General features: G+C 38.8%; 1 protein-coding gene and 2 non-coding genes across 5 annotated transcripts in view; 1 reads left to right on the plus strand and 2 right to left on the minus strand.

The window, feature by feature from the left end:
• The window catches only part of atrnl1a (attractin-like 1a), a 398,015-nt gene that overhangs the window by 314,307 nt on the left and 63,694 nt on the right, over positions 1-20,014 (minus strand). For all 3 annotated transcript variants that reach the window (XR_007892410.1, XM_051648603.1, XM_051648604.1), the window contains exons 8-10: positions 19,365-19,620; positions 17,568-17,751; positions 13,666-13,820 (exon numbers count right to left, since the gene is read on the minus strand). Coding sequence is in view for 2 of the 3 variants with exons in the window: in XM_051648603.1 (XP_051504563.1) it covers positions 13,666-13,820; positions 17,568-17,751; positions 19,365-19,620 (595 nt within the window). In the remaining variant the exon portion in view is untranslated. The remainder of the gene's footprint in view (positions 1-13,665; positions 13,821-17,567; positions 17,752-19,364; positions 19,621-20,014) is intronic.
• On the minus strand, positions 16,712-16,782 carry trnag-gcc (transfer RNA glycine (anticodon GCC)). Its single transcript has one exon. It is a non-coding gene; the product is annotated as a tRNA-Gly (tRNA).
• trnag-gcc (transfer RNA glycine (anticodon GCC)) lies at positions 18,438-18,508 on the plus strand. The gene has a single exon. It is a non-coding gene; the product is annotated as a tRNA-Gly (tRNA).

Genomic DNA, 20,014 nt, shown 5'->3' on the forward strand with positions numbered 1-20,014 from the left:
CCAAAATTCCAGCAACTTATTGTGAGAAGCTTGTGGAAGGCTACCTAAAATGTTTGACCAAATTTAAACAATTTAAAGGCAATGCTACCAAATACTAACAAAGTGTATGTAAACTTCTGACCCACTGGGAATGTGATGAAAGGAATAAAAGCTGAAATAAATAATTCTCTCTATTATTATTCTGACATTTCACATTCTTAAAATAAAGTAGTGATCCTAACTGACCTAAGACAGGGAATTTTTTTCTACAATTAAATGTTAGGAATTGTGAAAAACTGAGTTTAAATGTATTTGGCTAAGGTGTATGTAAACTTCTGACTTCAACTGTACTCTATAGTGCCACCACCGTCAAAAATTCACTATTGTTTTGTGTGTATCTTTTGAGCTGGCCTTGAGACACAATTCTTTTTTTGTCTGATTACTCTCCTTAATGATTCAAATGGACCCCTTACATTAAAACTCCACCCATTTCAGTGGCCACCATCTTGGATGATGTCATTCATAATTTTTTTCACTTCTATTCCTTCAAACATCACACAATTCTGCCAAGCAAGGTCTCAAAATAATCTCCAGACTGAGCCGCACAGATTGAATAAATACACATTTTTATTTTTGCCTTTGTTGAAAAGTTATGCAAAATCATAGTTAACAAGGTGACCGTGAAAAAGGATTTGAGGGTGTATCTCGGGAATAATGTGTCCTATCGAAACAAAACTTGGTACGCTTGATCAGCATCATGATCTGAGTGCACATGCAGAGTTTCGTGACAGCGCCACCTATGGGTCAAAAAATGTTTTTTTGAATTTTCCCCATATCAGCTGTATTGTCTTCCCACCATATTGAATTTTATTTTAAAAAAAAAAAGGTGATATATCTTTTAAATACATTGTCAGATTTCAAAGAAAATTGGTATTCATCATCGACATCATGTCCTCATGATACTTAAGCAGTTTTGAGACTGCACCACCTATAGTTCAAAAGATAACCCACACTTGTGTGCTGACTCCAACCTCAGCAAGTATCTTTGCCACTCAGTGGGCCTGTCAACATAGTGGCTCAGTGTGTTAAAGCACTGGTTGCTGGGTTCTGGGTTTAAATCCCAGTTGGACCAGTGTTAAAGTTGAAGTTATGTTGTACTGGAGGTCTTTGTATTTGTTTACTGAACAGTTGCTGGACTTATCACAGATAATTTCTGTTTGCAGGTTTACTTCTTGTTCTTCTTTGTCTTAGTACTGTTCTTCTGATATATAAGGGAGTGATATCTTTTGAAAGGATTGAGAAGTTTGGAGACAGCATCACCTGAGTTCAAAAGAACATGGTCTGTTTAACATGGTTATCATGCTACATGCTATGATAACTTAGCATGCTAATTGGTTATCATGTTAACTGTTGGGTTTTCTGTCTTATAAGGCTATTGTATCGCAATGCTATCAACATTAGCTTAGCATGATAATCAGATACCATTTTAGCCAGGAACCAGGAACCTTCCGTTTGACATTTTATAGCTCTAACCACTGCTTCACTCAGCTGCTAGGATAACAGCCACCAAGCTAAGACATTTTTTACAAAGCACAACAGTCAATATGATCGACTTCGTATTCATGTAACTTTTCAACAGAGATCAAATTCAGAATTTGATTGTGGAACAGACCAGCAACCATTCATTAAGTCGATAAAAAACAAACAACAAAAAAAAAAAAAATTGAGTTGAGTAGCCAATGCATTTGTAAGGCTATTTTATCACAATGCTATCTGTACACAACATTAGCTTAGCATGCTAATCAGTTAGCATTCTAACCAGCACATTTGTTAGGCTATTTGATCACATAGGCAACATTAGCTTAGCATGCTAATCAGCTAGCATGCTAATCAGTTAGCATTTTCCATTTCAGCCATTGTCATTCCGCTATATTGAATTTTATAAACAAGTGATAAATCTTTACGAAAATCGGTATGCATCATCGACATCATGTCCTGAGGATAACTGAGAAGTTTGGAGACAGCGCCACCTATAGTTTAAAAGATAACCTACACTTGTGTGCTGACTTTAACCTAAGGAAATCTCTTTGCCAGTAAGGAAAGTTGTGGGTTCAAATCCATCCAGGGACAATGTAATCTATGCTTGCTCTGTGAGATCTTTGGGTTGTGCAGTGGTTGCCATGTTGGTGCTTGACCCTGTAATTGCTGCTTGCAACTATATTATTGTATTATTTTTTATCAAAAGTGCTTACATACGGAACCTCACAGCACAATCCAAAATACAGCATTTGAGTTATATTTTGTCAAATAAAGTGCTGCAAAACAGAGCATCACATATGTGAGATATTGCTTAAATATAATACATTTACCATTGATTTATTATTATTATAGTAGTAGTAGTAGTAGTAGTGATACAGTGAATATAACATAATAATAATTTACAATACTGCTATATTTCTGTCATACGTTTTTCATTTAAATTGAGCTTTTATTTTGACAGAGCTTTTATTTGAAAATGTTTCTATTTTATGACGGAAGCTTTTCAATCCTAAAAAGCTAGTCGCTATGTGACTCAAAGTGATTATTAAACTGCAAAAGCCAGCTATTTAATAAAATAAGTATGTACTCTGTATGTGCCTCGTACTACAAAGTATTTGCACTCTATTCGCTGTCATCTGCAACAAACGATAGTGTTTTCCTTGTACGAGCTAAGGAGGAGCTTTAAAAGGTACGTGCAGCCGGCGTCGACACAACACTGTCTCCACACATTCACTAGTGCAACAAACGATAGTTGTGGCAGGGAGGAGGGCGGGGCCGGGTCATGATGCTGCACACCCGGCCACTAATCAGGCTAATCAAGCCCTCGAGAGGGATAAAGGCGACTGGAGGCGGCAGTTCGAGAAAGAGATAGTTACGGGCAGCTGCCCTGCATGTGTTTATGTTTGTGTCTTTTAATTTTGAGCTTCACACACAATCAACAGTAACCGTCGGAACAAAAATAAGCAATAAACAAAGGTAAGCACTATCGGCTGTTTGTGCTTGTAGGTCACTCTCTCCCCGCTCTAACGCTCTGGCGAGCCTTTTCAGGTCTCCCTCCGCCATCACTATAATGAGAGACAGGTGTTAGAGATAATTACAACCCAGGTGACGAGCCTTACCGCTCTCCCTTACCGACACATGACCACGCCCCCATGCCACAATAGTGTTTTAGTGTTAATAGTGCTAAGGAGGAGCTTTAAAAGGTACGTGAAGCCGGCGTCGGCACAACACTGTTTCCACACATTCACTAGTGCTCTGCTCACATTTGAAGCGTGCTGGACATGCAAACTATATACAGTATTTATCTCATTAAACTGCAAATTTTACTGTTAAATAATCTCACTAGGACATAATGTGACTAGAATTTGTGCGCTGATTGTTTATGTAATGAAATTGGTACTTTAGATGGGATCGGTTTTTGGTATCAGAGCATTTTTATGAGCACATGAGTATGAGTACATGAGTGTGGCATTGGACCTGATTCCAATACCAGTATTGGTATCTGGACATCCCTAGTTTTAACAAATAATAAATCACAAATAACAAATAATGTTATATTCAAAATGTTAAAAATATACCATCTACTCACTTTCCTGCAACAATTAAAAAACAAGCAGCTTTGAAATATGTAGGGTACAACGGGGCTAAAGGCCCCCCTGAGTAAAATGCACTTTCGATGTTATTTTCTCCCAAAACACTAAACAGCAACAAAAAATACCACAGTACTTTCCTTGACACCTGTTTGTCACTATACACTGCAAAATATTCCTGATTTATGAGATCATTGCTTGCAGTGCCTAAAGTCTGATTTTTAAGTAATTAGAGTATTTAATCATTTTTTAAATGTTGCAAATTTATGTAGATAATGAGGATCCATTGAATTATCCATTACATTTTAGACAATTTACTTGTTTATCATTTACAGTTTTGTTCAAGGTGATTAAATAAAAAGTGTTTTAATAACTGTCCAAAAAGTGAAAGGATAGTATTTGTAAAAAATAAATAAATAAAAACAACACTGTTCCATAAAACTAACTGTTTTTCTTAGGTGAGGGGAATAGATTTGTTACGAAAAATGTTCAAAATGGGCTCACATTGACTGATCCAATCACAATGGAATAGAATACTTGAGATGTTATGAAATGCCAAATGCGACTGAAATGAACAGGATGTCACGTTTAAATGTGTTTTTGTTCATGTCTTTTATTTTTTAGTTTAGTTCCTGTTTTATAGTCATGTGTTTATGTCATGTGATTTCCTGTTCCCTCATGTGATCTTGTCATGTGTTTCCCCTGTTCATGTGTCTTGTTTTCATTGGTTCATTGTTTGAGTATCTTGTTTATTAGTCTTGTCTTTTCATTGGTTCATATTTTAGTAGTCTTGTTATCTTGTTAGTTTAGTCTTGTTATTGGTTGTCATTGTCATGTGTTTGCCCATATCCATGTATTTAAGCTCTCATGTTTGCCATTGTCTTTGGTCAAGTATTGTTTGTGTAATGTCGTGTAATTTTCCTTTCATGTCATGTCATGTCATGTATATCTGTTTTGTTTTCATTTTGGATTTCTGGTTTTGGATTTCATGTTGTAAATAAACTGCACTTGGGATTTCACATGTCATTGTCTTTGTCTTCCTGTCATTGCTAGCAACGTCAGCAACGTTACAGAATACCCGACCTTCAAAATGAACCCAGCAGTTCAACTACTACGCCTACGCCAGGGAAACTTTTCCATTGAAGGTTATGTGGAGGACTTCTGCGCTCTGGCCTGCAAGGTTGGTTTTAATGAGAGACATTTTCCGGGCAGGCTTGAGTGAGCCGGTCTCCTCCATGATGCCTGGTAGTCGGATTACCCTCAGTCTGGCTTAATACATGGATTTAGCCCTGCAACTGAGCGGTTCATCTTTCACTGTAGGAGTGGCTGATGAGGAACTATGCACTCCTACAATGACTGCCATATCAGAGCCATCCACCATCATGGTCGCTGTGTCAGGGTCCCACGTCATGGTCACCGAGCCAAGGTCCCATGTTATGGTCACCGAGCCAGGGTCCCACGTCATAGTCACCGAGCCATGGTCCCACGTCATGGTCGGCGAGCTTGCGCCACCTTCTGCCCCGGATCCCGAGTCTGCTCCATGCCATGTCACAGCCACGCCTGAGTCTGCTCCATGCCATGTCACAGACACGCCTGAGTCTGCTCCATGCTATGTCACAGCCACGCCCCAGTCTGCTCCCTGCCATGTCACAGCCATGCCTGAGTCTACTCCATACCATGTCACAGCCACGCCTGAGTCTGCTCCATGCCATGTCACAGCCAAGCTTCAGTCTGCTCCATGCCATGTCACAGCCACACCTGAGTCTACTCCATGCCATGTCACAGCCATGCCTGAATCTATTCCATGCCATGTCACAGCCAAGCTTCAGTCTGCTCCATGCCATGTCACAGGCCCGCCTCTGCTCCACGAGTCAACGCCCACGCCTGCCACAGCCAACGAGCCAACGCCCACGCCTACCGCGGCCAACGAACCAGTGTTGCAAGCCTCATCCGTCCCAAAGCCAGTGTTGCAAGCTTCGTCCATCCCAGAGCCAGCTCTCACTGAGCTATTAGACCTGGAGTTGGGTCCTGCCCTTGTGCCCACCCTGAGTACTCTTCCTCCTCCTCCTCCTCCTGATCAGCCAGTTCCCCCCAAATCACCGGCTCAACCATCGCCCCCGGTGACATCGCAGACAAGGGTAACTTCCGACCCTCCGACTCCGCCTAGGCCCTCCAAGCCCTGGACTCCACCTTGGCCCTCCGATCCCTGAACCTCACCTCAGCTCTACATTCCCTCGCCTCCACCGTGGTCCTCAAGCCTATCGGCTTCACCAGGGTTCCTCATCCCTCCAGCTCCTCCTTGTTCTGCCGGTCACCTGGCTCTGCCTTGGCTCTCCAATCCTCCGGCTACGCCTTGATTCTTCGACTCCACCGGGGACCTCCATCCCTACAGCTCCGCCTTGGTCCTCAGCCCCACTGGCTCCGCCTCAGTCTTCTGATCCCCCAGCTCTGCCTTGGTCCTCTGAGCCTCCGGCATGGCCTTGGTCCTCCATGTCTCTGGCTCCACCCTGGTCCTTCGAGCCTTCGGCTACTCTCCGGGCTCCAGGTTCTCCAGTTTTGCCCCTCGAGTCTCTCACGGCTCCACCTTCCACGGCTCCGCCTGCCATGCCAAGCCAAGCTGCTACGCCTACCATGGCTAGTCAGCAGCCCCGCCTGGCCATGTCGCCATGGCCCCCTTGCCACATCAAGTCGCCACGGCCGCCCTGCCACGTCAAGTCGCCACGGCCGCCAACTCTGTACCCCCTGGGTCTTTGCCTCCACATCCTGCCTCGCAAGACACGTTCCACGTCCTGCCTCGCAAGACCTGCCACCGGCTCCTCCCTGGTTTCCTGAGCCACGCCGGTCTCCAGATCCTCCGCCGGTCCCACCATGGTCTCCAGCCCCGTCTGGTCCCCTATGTTTTCCAAGATTCCCCACCCAGCTCCATGATGGAACTTATTATGTTCTGGGGCATCGGGAGCCAACCCTAGTGGGGGGATATGTCACATTTAAATGTTTTTTTGTTCATGTTTTGTGTTCATGTCTTTTTTTATTTAGTTCCTGTTTTATAGTCATATATTCATGTCATGTGTTTTCCTGTTCCCTCATGTGATCTTGTTATGTGTTTCCCCTGTTCATGTGTCTTGTTTTCATTGGTTCATTGTTTAAGTATCTTGTTTATTAGTATTGTCTTTTCATTGGTTCATGTTTTAGTAGTCTTGTTATCTTGTTACTAGTTTAGTCTTGTTATTGGTTGTCATTGTCATGTGTTTGCCCATGTCCATGTATTTAAGCCCTCATGTTTGCCATTGTCTTTGGTCAAGTATTGTTGGTGTAACGTCATGTCATTGTTCTTTCATGTCAAGTCGTTTATGTCCGTTTTGTTTTCACTTTGGATTTCCGGTTTTGGATTTCACATTGTAAATAAACTGCACTTTCATTCTCACTTCATCATCGTCTTTGTCTTCTCCTGTGTCCTGCCTGCCTAAATGTTACACAGGAAATTATTAACTCTTTTCCGAAGTGGTTATTTTGAATAAGTATTATTGTTACTCAAAAAAGCATCTTGTTGTTTCAAAAGTATTTGCCTAAGTTGACAAATTTTGCCCTACAACTATTGTACCTGTATTTACACAATATCACTATAATCCTCCTGGGGGCCTTTTACCCCAAGTGAGGGGTAAAATGCTCCATCGCCACCCTTTTAAAAAATGAATTTTTAATCAAAACAACTTTCTGTTATTATTTATTTTCAAATAAATGATGTTGCTCCATCATTCATTATTAAAATAAATGTATTTTGTTCTGTCTTGATACACTTTGTGACCAGAAAAAAATAACATTTTCCTTAAGGTTTTCCTTTAGCCCCATTGAACCCTATTCTTTTTATTGAAACAAGAGGTCGGTGTGTGTTATTTCGATCTTCTTTTGGTCATGTCTTCTCGTTTTCCGAATTCTGTGGGAGTGAGAAGAAAGTTCAATAAGCTTGAACTTTGGTATACAACGGAATACTAAACTGAGCTTACGTTTCCAGCCTCCTGCTTTCGGATGCTGATGAATGTAAGTGAATGAAGTGCGAAGTGTAATATGACCACGGCTTAAGTGATATAACAGATTATATGTGTGACTGCAAGTCAACTTGAAAAATTGAGTTGCAGTTTCAGTTGCAGTGAAAGTCAGATTTGCAAAGGAGATAAATTCCAAATAAAAGAGCATTACTATTGCACTCAATGCAATAACAATCAGCACTGCTAAAACGACCAGCATGACTGGTCACCAACTTATGTTGTATTTTGGATGCTGGTCTGGTCTCAAGTATGGGATGCTGGTGTGCTGGTGTTTCCAATGGGATTTTTAACTCTTCAAAATGTTAAAAATATACCACCTACTCACTTTCCTGCAACAATTAAAAAACAAGCAGCTTTGAAATATGTAGGGTACAATGGGGCTAAAGCCCCCCTCCCCCTGGGTAAAAGGCACTTTTTATGATATTTTCTCTTTATTTTTATTAATTTTATTTATTAGCCAGCTTCATCACCTAAGTTTTGCTGGTGAAGAACATGCCTATACAGGTCCACCAGTAAGACCAGAACCAAACCTACATAAACCCACCTGGACCACCATGAAAATTCCTGCTGGTCTTGGCTGAATCTTTTCAAAAGGGAGTTGACAGCAATTTAACTCAAATAATTCCTTGTAACACAGTATAAATTTGAAGTGTTGTGCTGTTTCACATACTGCAGTATGATGGAAAGATTGCCCTATGTATCCACAACAGGAACAATGCAAGACCAACAGTTAAGACCTCTTGAACAGGAGCATTTCCAGGAAGCCTGCTGGTGATCAGAAAAAGGCCTAATTTGCTACTTTAAGTGGAGTATATTTTGGGCCAGTGCTTCAGCAGTCAAGATGGATATTTTGACAAACATTACAGCCAGTATGTCTAAAGCCAGTCAGAGCTGTTCAAGCAAAATGTAGGCCTCATTTATGAAACACGAGCAGAACACATTTTTGTGTAAATCGTTCTTAAAGCCGCTCTGACATAAATTCTCGGATTCATGAAAGTTTTTGTATTTTCAAAATGTTAGTTGGTATGATCCGAACGTTTTGTGTCTTTTCAGACAAACTACCATGACTACATTATGATACAAGTGAAATTAAATGAGTAATGAAAAATGTAACTAATAATTAAATGAGTGAAATTAACCTTAAAAACTGCATAAAACACAGTATATTATATCATATATGTAATTTAAAAAAAGTTTCTTTGATGCTTGCAATTATTTCTAATCATAAGTATGATTTATTCCCAACTCATACATTTTAGAAAAAGCCCTGCACACTGTATAGCTTGCAAATCTGTATTATCTTAAAACGTTTCAGTCAAAGACCTTCTTCAGGCATTCTATTTATTTCTCTGAAGATTCTTCCAATTGCAAGGGAAGTATTTATGAAAGTTTCATAAATGAGGCCCTTGGAGTCTACATAAGTGCAATCAAACAATGAGGCTTGAGCACATTGAGTCAACCCAAAGCCAAGCTAAATTAAATGACCACTCCCATCAACCAGAGACCAGAACAGAACCAGCATGATCCACTGAGTTCATAGAAATTTGCCTTTACTTGAGCTGAAGACTACACAAAACAGGGTCAGAAAATAACTTTTATTATTATTATTATTATCATTAAAGAGAAACATTTGTTTTGTCCTATGGAGTTGATTTTCATGGGCATATTAAATTTTTTATGGGGCATTTTTTTTTTCTTTCATATAAAAACAAAGTGTGTCATCCATTTATTTTGAATAACTGAATAAATTAATTGAAACAAATGATCAATCTGAAAATTATAAATTAAATAACAACTAACAAATAACAATTTTAAATCATTGACCGGTCCCCATGTTAGATTATACAACTCTCTATTCCCAACCGTCATGGTTAACTCTGATGTAAATAAATGTTATCTCAAGTTTTAGAGTTGTTGTGAATGATTTCTTCATGTTCCAGTGTTTTAAGAGTTTATTTTAGCAACACATTTAACTCTGAGTCAGTGAATACATATATCTGACAGCTACACATCTCTACTGTATATATACATTACACAACAGATGGGGGCATTTTTTGCCCACCCACCATTATAAATTTCAGGGGCATTTTTGCCCTGAGCAATGGTTAATATTTGACTCTGGCTGAAACAGAAAGCGAGTTGGACCAAATGCTAAAAAAAGTTTGACAGTCAGTACAGGTAGTTGCCAGTCCACTGTTCAAGTTGCCAGTCTACTAATTAAAGTATGGGACATTTTGATGGATCATTTTCATAAATTTATGTTCATAATACATTTGTTATTGGCTTGCACAGTGCCTTTCCTCAGTTCTTACACGTTCTTTCTCTCACCTTCCCTTGTAGGGTTGCTCTGATACCAAAATTTTGTCTTCTGTACGATACCAGCCCTGGTACCTCGGTATCGATACTAAATTGATAATATAATCAACAAATAAAAAGCCTCAGATTTTTGATGAAATTACACAGCAAATGACTTGATTAAAAGAACTGCATAAAGTCTCACAGTTACAAATTATGCGTTTTCCGTTTTAATTTTTCTGGATTCCGTGTTAAATGTTTGAATTAAATGTTATGATCAAATGGTGTTTAATCAAATTGATACATCCAGATTTAATCAAATAAAAATGTAATCTTATTTTTTTTTTTTTTTTTTTTACAAAATAAATGTATTTTATTTTTGGTAAAATAAAATGCTGCACAACAGAGCATCACAGTATTAATCAAAACATTAATGTTAAAAAAAAAATACAAAAAAATCTGATTACCTGTGGCACAAGGCTGCTATGGCTGAATCACAACATGCTGATAAAACACTTGCATTTGTGATATTGCTTACAGAAAATAAGAAGAAGAAGTAGAAGAAGAAGAAGAAGAAGAAGAAGAAGAAGAAGAAGAAGAAAGAAGAATATTAAAACAATAATTTAATATTATATAATTGTTATTATGAGTATTAGTGCTACTTTTTGAAAATAAATTTTTTATACAGTAGTTATATTTTTTCTGTCTTCAATTTCACACATCCAGTTGAGTAGAGCTTTCATTCTAGCGGGACATTTATTTTGACAGACCTTTGAGTTCTTCCTGTTTTTACGGGTTAGTTATATCAAGTGTCCCATTAATACTGGGATAATACCGTCGCGTCTCTCGAGCTGAAATCTCCGAGCTGCACCCGAGGAGTTCATTTAAGTGTTAACAGCTGTTTATGCTCTAAACATACTGCATGAAAATTAAGCACCAGTAGTGTGTGTTGCGTTTGTGTGAGAGTGTGAGCAGGCGTGTGAAGCAGATGACAGAGAAGAGCGGCACTTCTTGTTCATTCTGTAGCGTGAAGTGCATGTGACTGTATTCACATATTTTGTAAATTTATTTAATTAAATTACATCCTTCTGCTGTTTAATGATCACACTTGGCCATATCCAAAGGATTTATATATATATATATATTTTATTTTTATTTTTTTATTTTTTTGCAATTTATTGTCATTGATTTCATCTCAAAACGTCACATCTCATATCGTTTTGCTAATGACAGCATACTGTAATATGGTACTGAAATTAGCAACAAGGTGATATCGTACCATTTACTTTTTTTGGTATCACGGTACTGCATTAGTACCTGTAAACCACAAAACCCTATTCCCTTGGCACAAGCCCTCATGTCTTAGGTACTGTAAAAGACAGTCAAAACTGATATTCATAAAAAAGCAGACACCATCTGGCCTGTTGGCATTCTACTGCTTTTAATGAGGATTTAATGATGGCTAAATATTACTGTCAGCACTGAAAGGAAAGTTTTAAATCACTTACTAATATTTCTCATAAAGTCTCCCATTCAAAACCTCCACTGGGACAAGTAAACCCCTTTTAGAGTATGAAACAACAGTCATAAAATATATTGTTGCTCTGGAAAGAGGGGCTGAATTAAATCGTGTATGTTAATTGGTGTTTAATATTTCAAGGCAACTGCAATTTAAAACATGACACACCCTCTTTGTTCACTGTATCACCCCATTATAAATGATTATTTAAAGTGTCATCAACGTTTACAGTGTCTGACTCTGCAGAACAAAGTTTTGTTAACTTGCAGAGCAAAAATAACACGTGTTTAAAATGCTCTGCTACACAGCACCACCCAGTGAGTGAAAAAATTAAATGCAGATACCCTCACCACCCCCTCGACACCCCGCCCCCAGACAGATGCCCTCAGCCAGACATTACACCAGTTCCCAACAGAGGTCAAAGGTTTCAACACCAATCCATCACAGGGTCTTGCCTAGAGAAAGGTCATACTGAGAATATGGAAAGTTACGTTAACACCCCCTCACCTGTGTGTATGCTTATAGATTTGTGAATTATATCCATGACTGGAGTGGACTTAGCAACACACACACACACACACACATTCACTTTTAAAAAGTAGAAAGTGAGCAGGGTAGTAGGTATGAAAACTATTTATGAGGTTCTGCCCTGGGAGGTCTTCCAGGGTACCACTGAAGATCTGATTACAGAGACACCACACATGAACTCACTGCATCCTGTCCCTGTCTTGATGGCATATGTCTGCAATATTCTGGGAAATTCCATTATGTGCATTCCAGTAGATCTGCACTGGCTTATCAGCTATCTATAATGAACTGTTAGTAATATCACACTGCAGCAGTTCGAATGAAAAAAATTACAGTAACTTTACAGCCAAGTGTGCATGTCTTCTGATTTTTCAGAAGACGCCACTGAATCCAATCATACTTAAGTCACAGCTCAAAGTATATATGGGTAATATATCAACAAATGCTTAATGAAACCACAGTACAGTGGTGGACAAACAGAATGCTTTGTCAGAGATAAAGTGCATGTTAAAAAGGTTCACTAAATGTGTTGTGTGTAATTTTGTCCATGTTAAAATATTTTCCATAGTTGGGTTTCCATCCACATATTTTAAAGTGCATTTTGGGATATCACATAAAAACTGCTGGATGGAAATTCCAATAACTCAACATAACTGAACTAACCAGTGGACCAATCGTTGCATCTGAAATGTTGCTCTGGTCATTTTGAAATAAGGGTGTCTAGAAAATCCAAAGCCTGCAAAGAGTTTGCAGAGGAAATAATTTGAATACAAACTTGAACCGAAGAGCAGGTTTATTGAAACTTTTGAAAAATATATTATAGATCCGCACAGCAAAAACATAAAGAAGGAGGAACACACACACACACACACACACACACACACACATAGTGCTCCCAGAACTGTGTGACACACTGTCACTCCCAGACATGAGAAATGTTCTTCTCGAGTGTTTTGTCTGCATGCTCTAAACTGCGAGTGATTTATTAATAAAGGAGTCAGAGTGGCTACAATTTTGTTCTATTAAACACATGGGATGGAAATGCGGCTTTATTCGCACGTTTTTTGTGGTACTATGGTTTTTCGCATAAATTAAAAATAGCTCCTGTTGCAGCTTAATATGCAGAGACAACTATTAAAAAACATTCGTAGGTTGATTCCCCATGAAAAGAGTAAACACTGTAGCTCACTGTGTCACAATCAAAAATATTGTTCCATATGTTTGAGCATAGGACCAGAATGACACAGTAACATTGGTTCAATAAATGGCATGAGTTTGAGGTGGGAATATTTGTCCTTGTTCAGACAGGCAGCAAACATCACATTTTATTTTATTATTATTATTATTATTTTGCCAATGACTGCCTATGAAAATCTGTGAAGTATTTTATAGTCTGAACAGAAAAAAACCCACATGAAATCTAATTTATACAGGCCGATCAAAACCACCATCATAGGTGGCTTGAAATCTGATTATAATTTAATTTTTTTAATGCGTCTCGATTTAAATAGCCAAATGGGATTTCATGTTGTTTTTGTTTTTTTGTAATTCCCAGTGCAACGAGTTAAGTCTATTTAGAAACAATAATCATTTTTGCAATTACACACTTCACCCTAAAGGAAGCACTAGTGTATGAAATCAGAGAAGTGAGCCCACAGGTGGTCCATACCGATGTCATAGGAGAGGAAGTCAGAGGAAAAGCATTTGGCCCCGTTACTGAGCGAGGTGTCGTTATGAGTGTTTCCCCCGAACACAAGCAGAACTCCACTGATCAGCACAGCAGAGTGAAGATATCTTGCCAGACCACTTTCCTTCAGAATAAACCTGGGGAAAAGCAAACACACTTCTCATTGGCTATTGTAATACAGTGTGAGTGTGTGTGCATTTAGCTTATGGGAAAGAACAGTTGGTCTGAAGGTCACTCTCCACAGGGTCAGTCAGATACACAGACAGACGCCATCAGTTATATGGCACCACAGAGACATCTACCCACACACAAGCACAAACACTGACATGCGTGCATAAGCATTTGTGCAAAAAAGCACACAACTACAAACTCACAAATGCACAAACATACACATCAGCACACTGTTCAAACTTGCTTAAACACACATTTGAGAAATTAGTTTACTAGCAACTAATTTTCACAATGTATCCTGCTGTGTGTGCTAAACTATACTTTGGTGTGTGCTATGTAATAAACTATAGTTTGGGGGGAAAAGTGAGCTAAATCTGAATTTTTTTTAAATAAAGTTTTCTTTTAGGGGTAGGGTTAGGGTTAGTCTATAGTAATTCCAACTATCTTAATGGAAAGGACATTTAGATAGCAAATACAAATGTGTGGGTGTGTGTACTGTATGTTTATTTGTGATTTGTGTTTGTGTAGGTCAGGGGTTCTCTACTGGGGCATTCACAGGATGCCAGGTGGTGCTGAGAGCAAATTAGTAGAGAGGGGGGCGTTAGGTTACAAATTGGGGGGGCGTTTATCAGTCAAGTTCCTCTTTGCATTAAAATGTTTATCTAGACTTGGAGTATATCAGTTGGTTCTCAATTATACGGGTTGGTATGCATTTGTACCGCGGTTCATCTGATTTTGTAATCTAGCGACACATCTGAAGTATCTGGTTTAGCAACATCAAATACACAGGCGGATGCACCTGTATGGCTCTGTAGATGGATATGGCTCAATGGACAGAGCAGACCGGTCTCGAGCTCTTAAACGTACAGCTCTGCGAGAATCAGTGAGAGGCAAGGCACGAGACACGGAAACCATTTGAATTTGTCACAGAATTCTACATCACCACCCTTGAATTTACTATAGTAACACTAACTGTACTTTAAGCAGGAATAGATTGATAATAAATATTATCATATCACTACTTCAGCTCTATTCAATTTGTCATAGGCTACTTTAGGGGAGTGAGGGAATATAATGAATTTTTGTTACAACTTATATATATTTATATTTTGTATTTATTGGTTTTAAATGTGTTTAGAGTAGGTCTACTTAAAAGCCATAGTTTGTTTCATAGAAATCATGTTACATCTAACCACGGTAGTGAAGAATATCCATTGTAGGAAATTAGCGACTTTGTGGCAGGGTATATTTACAACTGCTCATCACCAATAATATGTAAGAATTTATATGCAAATTAGTTTAGGAATATTGGCTGCGTAAGGGGTAACGGAATGAAGTAGGTGGGCGTTCATCAAAAAAAGGTATTTGTGTAAACATATTTTGTGTTGTTTTTGTATGTTACTGTCTGTTATTTGTTTCTTTTTTAGACTTTTGGTGGCTTTGCGGGAAGGGGATCTCACCATTCCTGAAAAGATCTCTGATGTCACTGGGGGATTTCGAATAAAAGCCACAAGGGCGTTAATTGCATCTCTCTCACGCGTGCGCTCTCCCTCATTTCCCCTATAGAGACATTGCCCACTTTCCCATCATGGCTGCAGTGTAACAGCTAACATGCTCTTTTGATGATTTGTTTTCTTTAACCTTATACAATAAAGTTTATTTTTGTTCAAGTGAGCAGGTAGGGGTTTATATTCTTTTTTTTCTTTTCTTTGGTACACGTTTGTTTATTTAGTGGAGACCAGGCCAGGGAAGCAGTGGCCCGAAAGACTCACCTTTTTTTTAGGAGCTAGGTAAGATCTTTTGAGGAGAACAGGTGAAGTTAGGGTGCTTTGCTTTGGTTTGGTTCTTTCTACCTGCTCACTAGTTTTTGTGTAATAATTATTGGTAACATATTCCTTTTTTGCTTGATCAGTGTTTCATATTTTGTTGTTATTTTTATTTTATGGGGGGATTAAACTGTTTATTGTTTGTATAAAATCTAAGGCGTTGGCTGTCTAAAAAGCAACCTCAAGACTCTGTGATTTACTATATATGTTCTGCCATTTTCCTTAAATGATTGTTTGAGACAAAACAAAGGTTTTGGCTGTAACAGTAGGCCTAAGTGTGACATTTTTTTCTTAATTACTTTTTTAAACTCTAAAGTCCTGAATTCAAAAGTCACACAGGTCCATTCCTAAATTATTTCCCCACTTCTCTCTTTTGCTTTGCATCTCATGTGTCATCTCTGGTTCGGCCTCATTGTGTTTGTGTGGCTGAGAGGGGGTTCGCTTTGTGAGATAAAGAGCACTCTGTGTCACTCTGCATCCACTCAGCACTCCTCTCCACACTCTGTCAAACACCCCAAGCCCTGTAATCGGAGCGCTGTTTGATGCATTGTGCAGCTCCTTTCACTTGCTCTGCCAATCAAAACCAGGGAATGAGGAGTGCACAGCCAGGCTTGTATCTGTGCATGCGAGAGCAAAAGAGAAATCCTTGCAGTACAGAGAAAGGGAACTTTTAGAGACAGGTTTTACGGTTAGGCCAAACAGCAAGACAAGCAAAAAGGAAGGCACTACAAAAACTGGGCACGTGTCATCTTTGTTTAATGCCTTCCATCTGTAAGCACATAAGAGCAGCTTCGTTCTAAGAGTAATGGATACAAAAGTTGTCTTTGGGAAGCCAACAACTTTGAAGTAAACAGTTTTTGAGTGTGAAAAGGACACAAGAGAGACACCTCAAATTACCTTCTACCCATACTTTGTGATTTATGTACCTTTACATTTCAAAATGCATTCCCAAGCATTTATAAAAGCATAGGTGGTACTGTAAATAAATCTTCACCTGCCATGTCTCTTTGAGAATAGCAGAAAAACACACTTGCATTGGCCGGGAATCGAACCCGGGCCTCCCGCGTGGCAGGCGAGAATTCTACCACTGAACCACCAATGCTCATATACTTACATTTTGTGTAATGTAACTGATTTTTCATTTAAATTTTGACTTTTATTTGCGCTCTGTTTTTTTCCCCAGCCCATTTTCATTACAAACAAATGCCATTGCTCTGCTCTCACTTTACCGGATTTGGGGAGTAACTCACTAAAACACATAACACTACTTTGTAGTTACACTGTTAACCATAACCCATAATCCTAAACCCTAACCCTTACACCTTAAACCTTCCCATACCTTAACCTCAGTAGCAGCAAATGTGAATCTTGTGATAATTTTTTTAGAACAAAATGTAGTTCCACTACAAGTACATTGTATTGTAAGTATTTTAATGTTAGTATACAGTAGTTAAAGACACCTCGTGTGTAATTCTGTTTGGAGCCGCTAGTGGCGCAGAAATTACACACTTCACTTTTAAGAATGAGCCTTGTTACAGAAAGGTAGGAGGAAAACCCTGTATAAGATCTGACATGTTGGACTCATTCCTTTTGGACTAAAGCCCTACTGATACTCCAAAGACTCAGGCTTGTGTCTATCATCCTCAAGTATCGTAACATAATTCCTAGTATCCTTACCAGCTTATTTGTAAATACTGTCATATTTCAGACATGTCGAAAAGTCTTGGTCAGCACAGTCATCGGCTAGGTAAAGTGATTCCTGCTGATATGTGTGTGGATGAAACGTATCTGTGGTTTTTGTACAAGGCAGAGGCTGATGTGGTTAGTCACACACACACACACACACACACAGTCATACTTTTAAATGTACATAGTGTAAATACTCACCAGGTGTGTGTGTGGACCTGATAGCGGTATAAATGATCCACTAGGCCGTATTTGTTGGCAGGGAGGGCTTTGTATCCTCCATGGACATATATGGAATGTGAGGAGCTATCATAGACACTACTGTGGCCATATCCTCCCTGCACCAGCGCTCCATTCGTCTCTGCCACCGACCAGGAGTTAATGCCTGACAGATTTAGATTTAAACCTCAGTATAACATAGATGCACACGACTCACAATACAAACATAATGCATGGTAACAAAACTCAAAACAGAAACCAACTAATCACAGTCCTGTCTTCAGAATGATCATTCTGTGTATGCTTGCACAAGAAGCCACAAATAAAATCCAGCATGTAATATATAAGCAGACAGCAACTCCCAACTTTTTCAGTGTATGTTTTCTTTTTGTTTAATGTGTGTATTTTTCCTTTTTTTTTTTTTTTTTTTTTGACTTTACGTTCCAAACTTGTCAAATGCATAACAATTTAAATAAAAGAACATTCATGACAGTCAAAATACAATTTAAAACCTTTAGATTTATCATTTATTTCTTTATAAAATGGCCATGAAATGTGAGCTGATCTTCAAATAATTCACAAAAACAGTCAAACACACAGTACAAGATCTGTTTTTACTAGACTGGTTGTTTTTCGATGAAAAAAAAACATTTAAATTAAAAAAGGAAAAGAAAATGAAAGAAAGAAAGAAAGAAAACAAGTTGCATTGGCGAGTTCAAACAATACGCAACTGGCCCCCGCGTGGCAGGCAAGTATTCTACCATTGAATCACCAATGCTCCCATGACCTAATAGCAGGGTTGTAAGTTACTTTTTTTTAAAGAATATATGCTATAAATTACAATAAGCGTAAGCATTGGTGGTTCAGTGGTAGAATTCTCGCCTGCCACGCGGGAGGCCCGGGTTCGATTCCCGGCCAATGCAAAAGTGTTTTTCAGCACTTGGCATTCGAAACGTCTAAATGTATTAATACACACAATGTGCACAAACACATAAAAAGGTCGAAATTGTTCATCTAACCCTTTTTATATGTGAATTATTATGCTAGCGTACAGGGTGATCAGTCAAGTAAAATACCGAGATTTACAGTCAAGTGGCCTCTGCCTTTCATTGCCTGCCTGTCTTGTTACAACATTTTTGTTGCAATTCTTAGGTTTAAGAAGGTTTTATTTATAAAAAAGGTTTATTAATAAACTGCATAACTTCAATAAATTATTTGTCATTATATTCACAAATTCACAGTGGGATGCACTGCAACATAATTTTCACCAAGTCTAATAACCTCGTGTATTCATTTATAAAGTGAGAACAGAGAAAGAGAGAACATAATAGAGATGTAGGTGGAGTCTCATACCAGCTTAGACACGCTAATCTTTGTTCAAACCCTGACAGTGTGGTGGTACCTAAACCAAAGCCATGAGCGCCTGTGTGTGTTTGAGTGTGTGTGCATTTGTGACAGAAAATAAAGCGCGTAAAATAGAAAATCCCACTAATAGAAAAAAAGTGGGAAACTTTTTACTTTAATGAGTCTAGTAATGTCAACTCACTGAGTCACTGACAAAAGCATTGCGCTAACTACATATTATAATACTGCCATCTGCTGGTAGCAAGAGGAACTGCATGCAATTAAACAATGCAATAAAACCTCACCATGACAGACAGCCTTAAAACTCCACACAATACATCAATATGTAAGGAATATTTTCTGTAATTAAGTAATATTAATCAATCAATTAATCTGCAAGATATACTGGCACATCCAGTGGACATCAGTACTTACGAATGTTGTACTCCTGGACGTGGCTGAAGTAGCTATAAATGGGTGAATAGCCAAAAATCACCAACATGATGGGCTCTCCATTTCTGTTGTCCACTATGTGTGCAGTATGTCCCTCCACAGCAAAGTATTGAGCCTGCAGAACAGGGAAGGGATTCCTTTGGGACCAAGACCGGCTACGTGTATTAAACACCCACAGTTCATCTGTTACATTCCCGGAGCCTGCCTCCAGCTTCCCACCAAACATGTAGATATCATCCTGCAAAGGGCAGAGAGAAAAATCTAGATATTATGTTTAAAATTATGATATTTTCTGCTTTTTATGTGCCAGCAAATAAGACATCACCTGAGGCAGACCAAAAGTTGGACATCACAGGAGCACATATTCTCCCGTGTAAACAACCGATCAAAACACTGCATCTAAAAAGAAAATCATCCAGTCTAATGACACTTCTGCATTAAACTATCTCTTTAAATTCTAAGGGGCCAATCCGACTGAGCGTGTTCTTTTGCTAAAAGCAAGATGCAGTCCAACGGATGTAACAGAATGCAGGTGTCTCGAGACGCATTTTTAAAAGTTTACTTTTTTAACCTAACGGTAAGATGTCAGTTTCACATATGTTCACATAGAAAAGCAACGGAAAAACAGCAAA

This window comes from Myxocyprinus asiaticus, chromosome 21 (genome assembly GCF_019703515.2).
Source record: "Myxocyprinus asiaticus isolate MX2 ecotype Aquarium Trade chromosome 21, UBuf_Myxa_2, whole genome shotgun sequence".
Taxonomy (NCBI): Eukaryota; Metazoa; Chordata; class Actinopteri; order Cypriniformes; family Catostomidae; genus Myxocyprinus; species Myxocyprinus asiaticus.